General features: G+C 36.6%; 1 protein-coding gene across 1 annotated transcript in view; it reads right to left on the bottom strand.

The window, feature by feature from the left end:
• LOC129247286 (uncharacterized) overlaps positions 1-16,234 on the bottom strand; it is a 236,754-nt gene extending 220,520 nt beyond the window's left edge. The window contains exon 1 of the mRNA XM_054886346.1: positions 14,767-16,234. Within this exon, the coding sequence (XP_054742321.1) occupies positions 14,767-16,234 (1,468 nt within the window). The remainder of the gene's footprint in view (positions 1-14,766) is intronic.
• Between the last annotated feature and the right edge of the window lie 1,053 nt (positions 16,235-17,287).

Below are 17,287 nucleotides of genomic sequence, written 5' to 3'. Positions count from 1 at the left end.
GAGGGATCGTTTTAGTGGCCACACCACCCGACGCAGTAGAGGACGGTCGCTGTAAGCGCAAAGGCATTTTGTACCCTACCTCACCCACCAAAAAAAAAAAACAAAAACAAAAAAAAATTAAGTCTATCATTATTGCAATGAAGTTATTAACTTTACTTTGCTTTATCACTTGCCGTTGGTGAAGTTTTATTGAAATTAAGTCGGTTAAATAGTTTCGGAGATCAACAGGTAATTCTTAGAGACGGGGGTAGCAATGAATTAATAACCAAATGTTGCATACACAGTAGAACGGTAAATGAGCTCATTTGGAACAGCGAATTGGTAAGAAATTTGTTTTCATTTTGAGCGCTCTCTTGAGCCTTAAGAAATGTGACCAATTTTGACAGTTTGCCGCATAAAAAATGCTGGGCACTATAAAGCAGTCGAGTATGGAAGCCGAATAACTAACAATGTTGGTGTTCAAGCCAATCGATTTTGACAAATTGCTAGAGGCGCGCATACTGTCGATGATGAATAAATACATAGATGCGATTGGGAAAGGAACTATAGAAGTCCCTCAATACACTTCTGGGAAAGCTACGACTTGCAATTTATATTGAACTTTATATGTTTTGAGAATAGCATTTGTTGAGGCAACCTCCGATTCTGCTGATGAAAAGAAATGGCCACTTTTGCGTGAGATCTCTTGGAAGAAAGTTTCGAGTTCCATAAGAAATTTGTGAATGGTAGGCTAATTGAAAAATTAAGACGTGGGAGTGCGAGGTTCGATATCGTGCACTGGAAATATTAACTGAAATTGTCCTACTGTAAAGATTTATGCATACAGAAGAATTCGGGCAGGCAGATGCACAGAGCGAAAGTGCAAATTGGTATCCTCTACGGCGCTAATTATTTGTTTGTATGCTTATCTATATTTTCCACGCCTTCTTCAGCTTACTATTGCAAACAACCATTACTTTAACTAAGTCATAACATTCTCATCTATTTCTGTATTCAATTTAATTGCTAAAAAAGCAAAGTGAAATTTGTCTGCCCCACTTTCGCCAATTAAGCGCAACGATAAATTTCCAAACAGTAAAGCAAACCGCAATGCGGAAAACCACACTAAACTTCATTTTGGTCTATCCACCGACTGGAAGCGGCAGTGGGCATAGCGCGGCCATTGGGTCAGTAATGAATTGCGTTGAATTGCCATTGGTCATTCAATGGCTTAGTCGCTTGAATGGCTATTCGGGACGAATATTTACGACACAGGCCTTTTCATTAAACTGTTTTATTTTTTTATTTTTTCGGCTTATTTTCATTGGTAAATATAAGGCTTAAATAATTTTGCAGTTTTGACACAAGCCCAGGCTAACTGGCGGCTATTTAGTACATACTCGTGAATAAATAAAGGAACGTTGTGCATTGAAGTGCGCGCGGAGAGATCCGAGATGACGCCGGAATAGTAAATATTTACATACATACATAAATATTGCTTAACCTAATTTTTTCAAGCATATTACTTTTTTTTGCCAATTAAAATGATGAAAATGAAAAGAGAAAGATGGGCAAATAAGGAGAAGGGTAGATTTGAGTAGAGCGCCACTTCAGCGTAAAGCAAATATTTGGATATGTTCAAGGCTACAAGGCCGCCGATGCAAATTGGCAGGCTAAGTTAATTGAAAAAAGTATGCACATACAAGCACTTATACACTTATGGTCACACAATTTAGTCACCTTAGTTTTTACAATAGTCGCGAAATATTTTTCGAGCTAATTTTTTTCTATATTTTTATAAAAAGAGAATTCATTGTGAAACAAAAACCTTATAAATCAAATTCCTAAAATTGTAAAAAATTAAAAAGAACCTAACAAATTTCAAAATATGAATATCAAAAATGTTTAACCTCTCAGTAAGATTTTTTTAAAAATTTCTTGGTATGCGATTTTATAGTATACAAATTTTTAATATAAGAAAGCGAAAACTCAAATCCGCTTTAAAATCGCAGCGATTTAAACATTTCTTTTCTTTTGCGACGTTATTGATAATTTTTTTTTACATAAAATAAACATCGTTGCAAAAAAAAATTAGTCTTCTGAAAATTTACACTCTGACAAACTAAAATTCAAAGGGCTATAAAACTGCACACCAAAAATCTTTTTTTACAATCCGGATTAAAAAGCTAAAAATTTTGCTGATAATTTTGTTTTATTTTGTTAAATTTTTATGAATGTTGTGAAAGGTTTAGAACTTTTGTTTGTAAGATTTTTGATACACAATGAACTACTTTTTTTATAAAAAATTAACAAAAAAAAATTTTAAATCTGATTAAAAGTTAAAACAAAATTTTGAAACAAATTTTTGAAATTCGTTGAATTTTTGTGAATTGAGAACCAAGTTTGAAGCTTTTATTTAAAAGAGTTTTGGTATATGTAAAATGATTTATTGTTTTGCAAAAAATTAAAAAAAAACTTGCATGAAAAATATTTCGCGAGTATTGCAGAAGTCGGAGTGACTTAATTATCTGACCACAAGTGTATAAATATGTATGTGAGTATGAATACACACTTATACTTATATAATTATTAAAGTACAATAATAGAGAAATTAGCAGGAATTTATTCAAAATTTACTTTAGTGGGATTTATGTGGGCTCACAAGGACGCAGTGTCACGTTCTCTGCTAACTGAGAAAAGGAGGCGGCTTTGCTTAGCAGCCAATAAAGTGGGACACATTTTTTATTTTCTCTGTTTACTTTGTCACTGAGGTGGTGAGTTCGCTCAGAATTCATGAAGAGCCTGCAAATAGATACTAGGTTTGTGCCTGCTGCATAATTAATTATCGTAAGTATATACTTGTGTCGAATTAAGGTCAGTGGATTTGAGTTTAAGGAAGCTAGGGGAAGCTGAGCGAATTAAATTTTAAAATGGTTCTTGGCATACGATTCAGCGTGTGGTACAAAATCGAAAAGAGAGATACAAAAAAGTTAGGCAATATTGCGATTAGATATTGCGATATAGATTTTTCCATGTTCAATACATTATCATTCGCGCGAATTTTTTTTTTTTTTTTTTTTTGTTGAACATGAAATCAATTTTATGAAATCATAACGCCTATGGTAGCTAAAACCTGGTGTTGAAAAATAAAGTCATTTTTTCAGATGCTACTATACAAATTTTTTAAACTTTAACCCACTGTAGGTTAGGTCAGGTTAGGTTAACCCGGCTGACTGACCTCTATTAAGATTTAAAGCAGACATCACGTAGGATGTCAACGCTTTTAGCAATTTAAAGCAGCACTGGAAGATGCATGTCTCAGATATCCTCCGAAACCCTCAACCTGTGAGGTTCCCAGACATTTCAGGCGCGTTTTTGATAGTCCCGAATAAAGCCACAAAATGTGTTCTATAGTTTCCTCTATATTCTCTCTACACTTCCTGCATTTCCCATTGCTAGCAATCTCTATATTGTAAGCGTGTGCAGCCTATAGATTATTACCTGTCAGCATACCTGTAATAGTTCTGTAGTCTTTTCGTGAGAGCGTAAATACGTACTGAGTCCGTTTTTTGTCAGTAGTTCTGTATATGAATTTTTCAGTTCAGTTTTCACTTGCTTTTTCGTGCAGTCGTCCATTTCGTTCTGTGTTATATTTAGCGGTCTTTGTATATTATTCTCCTAGCTACATGGGAGCAAACAGTACTTCTAGCTTCTACTATACTATTGCATTTCCTATAAGGCCTTTGTGACCCTTCCCTACTCCGTTGATTTGGTTTGGCCGTTGTTTTTGGCTTGTGGCCGGGCGGATCATACGATTGGGATTGGAGAAATACACCCATTTTTCATCACCCGTAACAATTCGATGCAAAAAAGACTTCCTTTTGAACCGGGAGAGCAGCATTTCACAAGTGGTTTCACGATGTCCGCAAATCGTAGTTTGAAGGCACGAAATTCGACATTTTTAAGAGCGACAAAAATGCATTGTTGTATGAAACGTAACAAACAATGAACTGAATATTGTTAACAGATGACAAACAAAAAAAAACAAGACATTTGGGAAGGTTTAAAAATACTCCTAGCTACATCTATGGACTAATAGCTGAAAGTCTCATTTCATAGGTATCTATCTGGTAATTTTGGTTCTGGTTTACCACTTCTTTCCACAAAAGTAGCCTATGAATTTGTGATGACTATAAAATTCATAGGATGTTGAGCGCAGCTAATTTTACTGTTTTATTTAGTTTTATGAAGGATAGAAGTAAAGCCCGAACGGCTTTCAAGGAGCTTCACAAAGAGCCATGTACCCTTACAGTATTGTAAGGAGTATTTAATGACAGCTACTAGGCAACTACAATCCGGCCGGCAACAAAATCTTGCAGTTCCTGATTTTCACTTTCAATAAAAGGTTTCATATAGATGATATTTCGATGCGACACATGGAATCTTTAAATTATATGAAAATTTTGGTATGTTTAAATTTTTAAAGTGAAACATCGCCGGCTTTTAGAAAAAATATTTTTTTGGTCTCAAATATATATATTAGGAAAATGCTATTTCTTTCTTTGTTGAAAATTTTTGGAAAACAGTTTTGCTTGCCATTTAAAAAAACACTTATTACAAACCTTAAGGGGGAACGCTACTGTGAAAATTCAAAAAAATCGATTTTTTTGCATAAATTGTTAGTATAACTACTCAAGAAAATGTGGTAAAAATTCGTTTTATTCTCGATTGTATGTGCACTTAAGTGAGCGCCCGTCGACTCGGCCCCATAGCGCTTACAATACGATGCTTTATTTCAAACGCGTTTTTCTCGAAACGACTTTTTTTGATACGGTGGCAACGATTTCTCGAAGACTAATGAACCGATTTGAATTTTCTTTTTTCCAAAATTTTTTTTGTCGCGTTGGCTATCGTTGTACCTAGCCGATTTTCAAAATTTTGAAAATAACTATTTTTTTGGGCCTGTTGAAAATCAAAAAAATGGTGCAAAACACGCATCGAAATTCACATCACCACCATTTTGTCAAAAAACAAAAAAACGGCTATGTATGTATACAACGATAGCCACTATTGTGTAGATGAATAAAATTTTTGGTTTTTTGATTTCATATGATTATTGATTGCTGTATCGTTTCCAGACGATGTCAGTTTTTTAACTCGTTACGTTTATTTACATAAATTTGTCAATTTTGAATATTTTTTAATAAAAATTTACATCAACATAGTTTAATACATATATACTGGAGGTTGAATTAGTTTTAAAGGTGACACACAGATGGCGCTATTTATCACTTTATCGCGTTGGCAATACTGAATATATATTCATGACAAAGCCTCATCCCTAGGCTTTGTTTATCAGTATCTGTCATTTCGCTGAAGTATAAACAACGCAGTGTTTTCGTGCTCCGAGTATGTCAACTTTCATGCGGTCGAAACGCAATTTGCGAGAAGCTTTGCTTTTCTGCTTCAATTTGAAAAAAAATACAGCCCAAGCCCGTGAATTGCTGCAGGAGGCCTACCCAGACCATACTCCGTCGATTTCAACATGTGAGTACTGGTTTCGACGATTCAAAAGTGGTGATTTTCACACCGAAGACAAGGAGCGTCTTGGCCAGCCCAAAAAGTTCGAGGACGCGGAATTGGGGGAATTGGTAAACGAGGACTCGTTCCAAACCCAAGAAGAGCTTGCTGAATCATTGGGCGTTGATAAATCCACCGTTTGCAAGCGTCTAAAAGCGATGGGAATGATCCAAAAGCAAGGACATTGGGTCCCGTACGAGTTGAAGCTGCGCGACGTCGAACGGCGATTTTTTACGTGCGAATTGCTGATCGAGCGACAAAATCGGAAGGGTTTTTTGCATCGGGTGGTGACTGGCGACGAAAAATGGATCCACTACGATAACCCAAAACGCAAAAAATCATGGGGTTTGCCCGGCCACGCATCAACGTCGACGGCCAAGCAGAATATTCACGGCAAGAAAATCATGCTCTGCATTTGGTGGGATCAGGTCGGCGTCGTATATTTTGAGCTGCTCCAACCGGGCGAAACAATCACGGGGGATCGTTACCGACTGCAATTAATGCGTTTAAGCCGGGCATTGAAAGAAAAACGGCCGGAAACGGTAAAAAGGCACGACAAGGTTATTTTGCAACATGACAACGCTCGGCCGCATGTTGCTCAACCTGTCAAAAAATACCTTGGAACGCTTGGCTGGGAAGTGTTACCCCACCCGCCGTATAGTCCAGACATAGCTCCCTCCGATTATCATTTGTTCCGGCATATGAGTCTCGATTTGGCGGACCAGCGGTTCTCCTCGTACGAGGCTACCAAAATATGGGTTGAGTCATGGATAGCCAAGCAGCGGCCAGAATTTTGGAGAAACGGCATCCGGAAATTGCCCGAAAGATGGGCGAAAGTTGTAGCTAGCGATGGCCAATACTTCGAATAAAATATTTTGTACCGTTTTTTCACAATAAAGCCCCAAATCTTCGAAAAAAACCTTTAAAACTAATTCAACCTCCCATAATAAATTGCTTTTGTCCGATCTTCGAAGAGTCATTCCTACTTACAAAAAGGATTTCCCAAAAATCGACTATTTTTTGACCCCCACAGTGGTGTTCCCCCTTAACAGTAATAGGAGGGGGATGGGTTCCAGAAATTACAAAAAAAAATATTCACCAGAAAAAATTTACCAACAAAATTCTTTTTCTAAAATTTCAAAACTTTAAAAACCTATATATCAAATTTTGAACATTGAATAAGTTTTTAATTAAATCTAAATTATTATTGGTTATTGTTCAATTATTTTTAAATTGTTTTCAGTTTACTTCTTATTATATTATATAATATTATATTATATTTACGTCTGCGTCGTGCTGGTGCTAATATAAAAGTGCACTTAGGGCAATGCGAATGGCGTAGAATCAAATAGAGAGCTAATATCAGCGTACTAAATATAATATTACAAACATACTTAAAAAACAGTTATTAATTTTGTATATTCAATGCTTTACGGCGACCTTCAATTTAAAATAAAACTCTAATTAAAATATTTCTATCCAGCTGACGCTTGAGTGGCATTGGCACAAATCTTTCATGAGTTTTCCATTTAAAAGTGCTTCTCAAGCCCATCCAATATGTCCCTGTCATCAATTGCTGAATTAATTCGATTTTCATCAACATCCTCAGCCGTTTGTTTTGCTGTTCAAGCAAATCACTCACAATCTACCACTCCTCAGCGCACTGCCGCACTCAGCTCCCACCTATCATTTGCCACAATGCAAATTCGTATTGAATTAAAAATTGAAGAGACTTTTAAAGAAAATCTTCTAAGTTGTAGAACTTGAGTTGCACTCGGTGGCGCTCGAGTGCACTTAAGGGTAATTTACGTGTGGCACAGCGCGCAGCGCAGCACAAAAGCGAGACACTCAACTGACTTGACTGAGCTGAACTATTTGAGACGGGAAGGAAGAATATGACAAAGAAATCACGTTCAACCAACGAAAAAGGCAAATTTGCATTGGCATGAGTTGTATGTGTGTGTGTGTGTTTGCGTTTGGGGCAACAAAAGCTACTAAACAATGAGAGCTGCCACAATGACACCCTTGAATAATAAACACGAGCAGTGCATGAAATTTTTCCTTCTTTGTTTTTGTTGCACACCCGGGGCCCCATATGCAGCAATAAAAGAAAACAGCAACAAGTGTGAAGAAAAAAAAAACAAATACAAATACAAGTACAAATACTATAAAATGGCACGAAAATTCTACCTGTCGCTTTTATGCGTCAGAAACTTTGTGCAACAACAAAAATTGAAAATTTGTTTTGTCAGAAATACTTCAAATTGGGATGGACGGCTATGCTCAGTTAGCGCACTTGGCGGTGGTCGTGTCTTCTTTTAGGCGGATGACTGCAACCAAATGCGGTTTTTGCAGTTTCACTGCTTCACCATGTGACTGCAAGTATAGTAAAAGCTGGTGTGTTGTAGCCATTACAAAGTTTGCCAGTTGGCCAAAGACAACTTAAGTGTTGGGTAAGCGTGTGAATAAATTTATGAGTTAGCAAGCGTTTGTGCCTTGGCGTGAGTTACATACCCTCGAGCCGCCACCGTAAATGCTATTGGGTTTTCGCATAGAAGCATATACAAATGCGAATGATTATACAAAATTGCTGGATTCTTCTATATACATACGTTTGTGTACCTGGATTTAATGTAGTTTAAGGGATAAGCGCACGTTTACGAAGAAAGCATTTGTAGTTGTAAGTCGGTCAGAAAAAATCACTAAACCTACTCTAAGAGGCAATGTACTTTTTTATAAGTCGTGTGCTTGATTGACGGACATGTGCCACAATTCAGTGTGATGCAGCATTTCACTTGTAATAACTGACATCAATCCTGGTAGGAAGTGCAGGAAAAGCAAAAGCATACATCCCGTATGTAAAATAATACAAACAAAAAAATATAAAAAAAATAAAATAATACAAACAAAGCGTCTCACAAAAGACGCACCTAGACGTTGTCTTAAAATAAAATCTGCAAAAATTAAGATTTTTTCAGCTAAAACTACTTGAATTTCTTTTAAGTATATGCAAAATTACATCATTTAAATGTCCACCATGAGTAAATCTATAGGTAAAATCCGCCATATAGTCGATTTATGAATTCCTAATTGCTGAGATCGTCGAGATATCGCTATTGAAAGTTTTTCAACAACACTTTGCGCTAGAGCAGCAATATTCTCAAATATTCTCAACAGAACGTCCAGTTTTTAGTCTGCCAGTTCCTTTTCCGAAACCCGATAGAACCACTTTCTTGTAATTTTTTCACCAACCTTTGAATTGTCGGTTCATAGGGATATTATTTTCAGCAAAAGCAATCACGAATTTTGCGTATTTTGCTCTTAAAGATCGACCATTTTCATAATAAGTTTCAATCATTTTAACGCGTTCTTCTCTGTAAAATTGTACGTTTGTCTACTTGACAAGTGTCAAAAAGATGACAGAAAAAGGTACCGTCTAGGAATTATTCTCTACTGACAAAAAGGATGGAACTTTTAACGCTGTTTAGCTATTTTCCGCCAACTATTGAAAATGCATGCCTTAAAAAATGGCCAATTTGTGCCTCATTTTTTTCTTTTATGAGCAAAAAATCTTACCCAGAATTTTATCATCGCCTTCAAAAAATACCCACTTCAATCCAATAAGAATAAAAGCAGATTTCAAAAAAAAAACGATATAATCGGCAGTAGTGTTTGTTTCGATTTGTTTCCAAATTGTTTGGAGACGAGTGAAAAAAGTAGGACTCGCTGGAAACTGACTCTATTTTTAATAGAGAGATCCGCATGTTGAAATGCCTGTTATTTTTTCCTGTATAGACACCTCACTTTACTACGAAAAAATTAATTGACAGCACTCAAGACAAGGATTTTAAAAATATAGGGGTTGGGTTTAGAAAAAACTATTTAACTGGAAAAGCCAGATCGAACAACCATAACGATGATCCAAAATTTTAGAGCGTAGTAGACTCCTTTACCCCGGCGTTCGTAGCTACTGGGTAAAAAATACCACAGAGGTAATAAAACCACTTCTAACTTCTTTTGTACAAAATATCGTGACCTGCCGCTTCAAATACCTTTCTGCATAGAAACAAAAGACGCATAGTCTGCCTGAGCATCAACGGACTTGTTCGAACGAGATTTCAATTTATGAATTCCATCTCCGAACCGAGAATCTGGAAGGACTGTAAAATACGCCTCCACAGATGTTATGACCTCATCATTTGACGAAGATCTGGAAGCAATTCAAAGTCGCTAGGGGTTATTTCTGGTGAATACGGTAGGTGTTCCAACAATCGAACTTTAATTCATGGCTTTTAGCCATTGTCAAAATGCTATTGAGCCCTGATGAACTTTTTTTTTTTCTTTTGCAAACTGAGTCTTTTGTCATGAATTTTTTCCTTAAGCTGGCCTAAAAGGTTGCAACGATATGCAGAATTTATTGGTTTACCAGTTTGCAAGTAATACGCAACCAAAATTCCTTTCGTATCCCAAAAATCTGATGCTAACACCTCCCTAACAACGTAAAATAAATATTTTATTAATTATAAGATGTAAAACTTAAGATATTATACTACATTTGTTTGGTCCAAATTAGATTATGCTGCTTTTGTTTGGAGACCTTATCATGCAGTCTATGTAAATCGAGTGAAGAGGGTTCAAAAGATGTCCGTGCGCTTCGCACTCAATTCACTCATTTTATCAGACCCGAAACCATCATACGAATCTCACTGTCGTCTGATTAGTCTTTTCTCATTAAGTGACAGAGGTACTCTTGAGGCAGTATCATTTGTCTTTGATCTCGTTAATGGCGAAATTGACTGCCCGATTCTTCTAGAAAGAATAAGTTGAATGTTCCTTGCAGAAATGTTTGACTTTTAAGATTTTCTCGTTGGCCACTCGTTGCCTGGCTTTAATTATCTCAAAACTTTTTTGGATTTGGACTTTTCTGGTACAGGCAAAACAGGTATTTCAAATGCAATTAAAAAATTACTGTATATGTAAGAAATCAAATATTTGTTATTTTAGTTTCATAACACAGGCCAACAACCAAAAAATGTTTTCGATAATTTTAACTAATTACATTGTAATTTGGTGTCCTGATTACGAAAAAAATTATTAAAAAGTTATATCACCCATCAATTTTTCACATTTTACAATTAAGTAAAATTAAGGTTTATGTACCAAAATGTATCGGATATATTTCACAATCCTGCGAGGTACAGTTTCTAAAACGGCTATGGGTGTTTCTTGAAGGTTTTTTTATGCTGAAAACGAATATGACCTTGAAAATGCTCCAGCACGTCAGGATTTTTGGCAATTTGAGGTTAAATAGTCAAAAATGCAGATTTTGGCCATTTTTTAAATTTTTTTTGAGCAAGGTAAAGTTTTTTTTTAATTTTCCACAACGGCATCGCAAAATACTCGTCTTCAGCTTTAAAACTCATTTTTAAAAATATTTTTGCGATTAATATAAAAAAAGTTATACTATTTTGAATATTTTTAAAAAAGGACCTTAAAGCTAAAGAGTAGTACTTTGCGATGCCGTTGTGGAAAATTAAAAAAAAAACTTTACCTTGCTCAAAAAAAATTAAAAAAATGGCCAAAATCTGCATTTTTGACTATTTAACCTCAAATTGCCAAAAATCCTGACGTGCTGGAACATTTTCAAGATCATATTCGTTTTCAGCATAAAAATACCTTCAAGAAACACCCATAGCGGTTTTAAAAGCTGTAAAAAAGCGAGATTTTGCAGGCCTGTGTAATTATTAATTTTGTTCAAATTTAATTTTAACTTCGATTGGGTTGCAACTAAGTAATTGCGGCTTTTTTTTAGAAAATCAAAGACAATGAAACTAAATAAATTTATCAGCGGTGCCCCCACAGGGACCAGAGCCAATAATCGGAATCAGTCCCGCACGAATCAAGAATCGGATCAACGATTATGTAGGCAATCTACATAAAGAGCGATGGTCCGGTCTATAACGCTGCAGAACTGCAAAGTGTTTTTTGACAAGTCCGAACAGAAAACTGTCAAACTTTCTACTAAAACTTAGAAGGAAAGACATTCGGTTGATGGTCGGCATCATTACAGGACACAACCCATGGGGTCAGCATATCACCACCATAGGAATCATCGAGGACCCGGTATGCCTGTCCTGCTTGGAGGAGGCGGATAGCACTGAGCACTTTCTCTGTGAGTGTCCTGCCTTTGCTAGAGCGCGACTACGAGTATTGGGTTCCGATGTCATGAGAATGAGTAATATTCGTTCTCTAAAACTGGAGGATATTTACAGATTTGCCAAAGAATCTGGAAAATTCTCACAGGACTAACTATCTCTATCTCTGTCTCTATTCTTTCCTATCTCTTTCTCTGATACTTTTCTCCCTCCCTCCTTGACTATCTACCCCCTTTCCAGAGCTTTAAATACAATCGGCTTTTAAGCCTGAGTGTTTTAGGAGCCACCAAATCTCCTGGTGCTCCTTGGCTCGACCTTTTCAAATTCATATTCAAATAAATTTATTCTGCAATGAATTGGCCATTTTGAACAATGACCTTTTGTCGTCTTTCAAGCAGCATAAAACTTCTGGTTTTTATTAGCAAAAAAGTGAATCAGGTACGTTATCTTCATTATTGAAATCTTTTGCATTCAAGAAGTTTTGTAAAGATCAAAACTAAAATTAATCAGATGGCGCAAGGTCAGAACTATTTGGTGGATGTGGCAAAACATCCCAACCAAGCTCCAAAATTTTTTGCCGAATGACCAAAGATGTGTGTGGCTTTGCATTGTCATGATGGAATACAGTACTTTTACGATGTTCAATTCGGGCCACTTTTCATCAACTGCATAGTTTAAGTTTAATTTTGTTAGTTGTTCAATGTAGACATCAGAATTGAGGTAAGAGGGCGGTAAGAGTCCAAAGTAGATAATTTCTTTGTAATCCCATCAAACTGATAACAAAACCTTCTTTTGATGAATATCAGCTTTTGAAGTTGTTTGAGTTGGTTAACCTGGCCAACTCTACCATCTTTTAAGCTTGATATTGTTGTAAACAACCCGTTTTTCGTCGCCAGTTATCAGTGGCCTTAAAAATGGATAATTTTCGTTACGTTTCTTTAGCAAATCGCAACTGTTAATGCGTTGCGTTAAATGCGTTTCTTTCAGATCGTGAGGAATCCATGTATCGAGTTTCTGAACATAGCTAAGTTGTTTTAAGTGATTTTCAATGCATGTATGATAGTTGATACATGCCAAACAAAAACTACGCAACCGATGAAAAAACTGTTTTACTGATTGACAGCTGAATTGCCAACTATATTTGTACTACATCTGCAAACCTAAAAATTCAACTGAAGCCATCTATGAGTGAAATCCGCAATTACTTAGTTGACAACCCACTACATATGTATGTCTAGCAATTTAAAGGTTGCTTAGGTTGATAATCTAATTTCACTACACCTTTTAATTTTAAATATTGTAATCTTTTATTGTAATAAGGAATTAATATCTTATCATAAATAAAAAAATAACTGGGTTTTATAACACACTCAGAGACCTAACAAAAGAACCTGCCGTATACTGCGGTATATATAGGGCGGGCCATGTAAAATTTGCTTTTTGAATCGGTTATAAAAAAAAACCTAATCAATATTTTTTCAAACATTTTTTTATTTATTTTGAAGATTGAACATTGTCATTTATGAATGAAAAATAATATCGTTCAAATGACTGCCACGACTGGCTTTACAGTAGGCCATTCGATAAACCCAATTTTTAAGCACATTTTCGATTGTTTGGGCTCCAATTTCATGAATGGCAACTTCGATTTCGTGTTTTCAAGCATCAAACGTGTCAGGGCTTAAATCACAGCTCCGAGGCGGTCAATTGATATCGGAATTTCGGCTGATTATTCGGTTTTCAAAAACGGTAGCCAAAAGTTCGAGTGTAACTTTGGCAGTGTGACAAGTTGCACCGTCCTGTTGAAATCAAATGTCGTCCATGTCATCCTCTTCAATTTTTGGAAAAAACTCGTTGAGCATGTCACGGTAACGCTCGCCATTTACTGTAACCGCGGCTTCTCGCTCATTTTCAAAAAAAAAAATGGCCCGATGATGCCGCCAGACCAAGAATCGCACCAAACAGTGACTCGTTGTGGATGCATTTGCTTCTCTACAGTAACGTGTAGACTTTCTGTGCACCAAATCCAACAATTTGCCGACGTAGCCACCGATGTGAAAATCAGAAAAGAAGAAGAAGACTCACCACTTGGAAATATTTCCCAATTTTGTTCAAGCGTATAACCTCCCATTTCGTAAATGCCAAATCCTTAAGTAAATTATGAACACATTTGACATGTCATTTGTGTTACCATTCTCAAAAAAATAGGCGATTCGAAAATCAAACGCTATATGGCCCACCCTGTATAAGCATATGTACTAAACCCAGCTTTAGCACATTCTATCTGGCGGCGTCAAGGTGTTACACACATAAGTTATTATTTAGTGTTCATGTTTGGAAGAGCTTCTCCTTTAAGTTCTGATGCAAACCTGGTTCTCAAAATGCAAATAACTATGGTTTAACACCTTTTGTGATCAATGCATGGCTTTCAATAGAATCTTTTTTTTTTTCATTGCAGAAATCCACTCGGAGGTTTTCGTTGCTTTATTGAGGAGCGACTGGTTTAAGAAAATCAATAAGACAAAGATCTGATGTTTTACATTTACAGTAGATATCAAACCGGTGAAAAACGGAATGGTAATCATGCACAGACGTACTCACCTATACCGGCCGGAAAACATGTCCTGCGCTTTGACATTTCGAATTTCAACCATAAATACTTGACGAACTAAATATAATAATAAACATTGGACTACAGTTTGTAGTCAGAATTAGAGAACTTGGCCTGACGAAGACCTCATAAAAATTTGGAGATTCTCAAATAATCTTTAGCTCAAGCAGCGACGTCAATATCCGGGGAAGCCGTGCGTGCACCAATAGCTGAATAGCCTAATCGTTTCAAGGCTTGAGTAAAAGGAATTGCTAACCATTTAATACTTAAATGAATAAATAAACCAAACTTCATTAAAAAAGTATTATAATTTCATATAAGTAACGGATTCAACTTGTAAAAGAACTTATGGCAGGACTAAGTATATATGTAAGCATATCCCCTTTGGATCATTGATTCAAGAGTTGAGATAAAGACTGAACAAATATTCGGGGTACTCACCTCTAGCAGTTAAATTCACATATATCCATAAAAATATCCATGAGTATTTTGTAGCTGTGAATGTTGTTGGTGTTGTGCTGGCAATGAGTGTTGTCAATGTAGTTAAAAATAGGCGCAACGTGGTGGTGGCGTAAAAGGCCGACAAGCATATGGCAGGCGATGCAGCGTCGCATGCTGCAGATGAAAGTGAAGATGTCGCTGCTACGGCTGCTGAGCACGTATTTATTGTCGCCATTTTATTGCTACTTCTTGAGTGTTGTTGCACACCAGTTGAATTGCCACTGCAGCAACTTTTATTGCTGTGCTTATGACAATCGGTGAATTTGGGAAGTGTCGCTGTAGCTGGCAATGTATCTTTGTGCATTTCTGTTGTATTTGATGTTGATGACAATTCTGCTATTGTTGACACGCCGCCAAGCGTGTCGTGATGTGTAGTTGCTGCTGTTGTTGCTGTTACCGGTTGTGCGTGTGAATCAATTGCACTTTTATGAGTTTCGTGTACATTAAATGCCACTACTGGTGATAAAATTGTTGTATATGTTGTTGCTACTTGCTCGCTAGTTGTTGCTATTGTATATTTCGGATTTTTCTCCTCCTCACTTTGTTGACTAGTGTATTCTTTTCTTTTTCGACGCCGCCGCAAGCGTCTTTTTTTGCGTTTGCACAGTCTTTCAATGGTTTGTGGTCTTCTGCGATAGCTGCCATTTGTCTCTCTATTATTGCTTCCGGTTACGTAGCTCTTGCTTCTGTCAGTCCAAGCGCATTTGGTATGTCTATTATGGCCGCTTCTGCTGCTGCTGCCGCTGGCGCTGTCGCAATTAGCTTTATTGCTGCTCACGCTGCTTTTAAAATGCTTTAGGTTCACTTCTACTTCGCTTGCTCGAAGCTTACACTCCTTCAAAGCGCTTTCACTTTCACTACTGCAACAACTTGGTGTGTGCTTGAAAGCTCCTTCGCTGCAATTATTGCTTAAACTAGTTTCACTCTTGCTGCGTTTTACATTCCATTCTAGCTTCATTTCAGGGCATTCGTGGCAATTTCGCGCACCTTCGAAGCTTAACGGATTGTTGTTGGTACAGGTATTGCTTGCCTTCCTTTTGACATCGCTTTCAGTAGCTGCCAAGCTTTCTAAACTTTGCGTAATGTGAAAGCTGCCCACTCGTGTGTTGCCGATAAAGCTTTTGCTACGTGAAGTCAGTATATTATGCCAGTAGGCGCTTAGCGCTTGACACTTACGTATATTCGACGTAGGCGTGGATGCTTTAAAGCTACGATTGCTGCTTTTTCTTCGTGTTTTGCGTAAGAAATGTGAATAAGTTGTATTGCGTTTGTTGTCGCTGTAAGTCGCAGTGCAGCGGCGGTAGTCACCACTGCTTGTTTTGAGAGTCTGTAGTGTGGTTTTTCCTGATGTTCTTTCAGTTTCGGCATTATGGTGATTGTGATCGTCTTCGTCGTCGATCGAGACCATTTTCTTTCATTTGCGGTACTGTTTTGCCACTGGCTGTTTAAGCTTTCACTTCAATAGTGCTTGTAGTTTTCACTTCCCAATTCAACTGCAGTACTTTGAAGTGTTCTCAAGTTCTCTGCTTCTCAAACTGATATCTGCTCACGAAAGCCTCCACTAACGTATTAGTGTTTTATTCAGGTTTAAAGCTTTTGGTTTTTGCAGTCAATTGAAAAAACTAGCGCTGCTGTATTTCAGTTTTGGTATAGATGTTTAGCTGCCTTAGTAATATGGCGAGTACTGGATTTTGTGTTCAAATGTATGAGAAACTTCTATTTCTCGGCTTCTTGCAGTGATATCTGTTGATATTTTGTTGTTTTTATTTACTTAAGTGTATTGGAATATTTTGTTATAAAGTTTTTTCTATTAATTTCTAAATTTCTTTGTTTGCTTTCATTACAACCCAAGAGTTTTATGCTGCTACGCCCGCTTCCAAGTGCCACCGTTGCTTTATTTGAGATGTATTTTGTAAGTTTTTTATAACTAATTTGTGCTGTTGCGTGTGTTGATTTTACTTTAACACTTAGCCTTATGTACTTCACCAATCGCTTCTTTGGCTTTTACCGTTGTGCCATCATCACTTCAGTCCAATATTTTGTTATTTTACTTAAACTTTGTCATTTTATATCGGCGACATTTACATTGATTTCCAACTCAACATTGAGTTGGGCTAGTTTTTTTAATATATTTTGCTGCGCTGTGCTTAATTATTACTTAGACTTACTTTAGTACTCTACTTGAATTCAAGGTTTTCTATTTGTGTCATTATTGATTAGTTATGGCAGTGATCTGTACTGTGATGAACTGCAATGGGCGTCAACTGTAAAGGGAAAGAAAATATCAGAATTAGTTATTATGGTTTTAATTGTTATGGTTTTTTACGACATAACTAACTAGTTTAGATATGAGTATACATTTTTTATTTACACAGCTGAACAAAGCTCCTACGAACTAAAATAAAAAACCAAAAATAATTAAATAATATGCAGGTCACGAACAGCTGTTCAAGGCAGGCAG

Source organism: Anastrepha obliqua, chromosome 5 (assembly GCF_027943255.1).
Source record: "Anastrepha obliqua isolate idAnaObli1 chromosome 5, idAnaObli1_1.0, whole genome shotgun sequence".
NCBI lineage: Eukaryota > Metazoa > Arthropoda > Insecta > Diptera > Tephritidae > Anastrepha > Anastrepha obliqua.
This window is presented reverse-complemented; position numbering and strand designations above follow the sequence as displayed.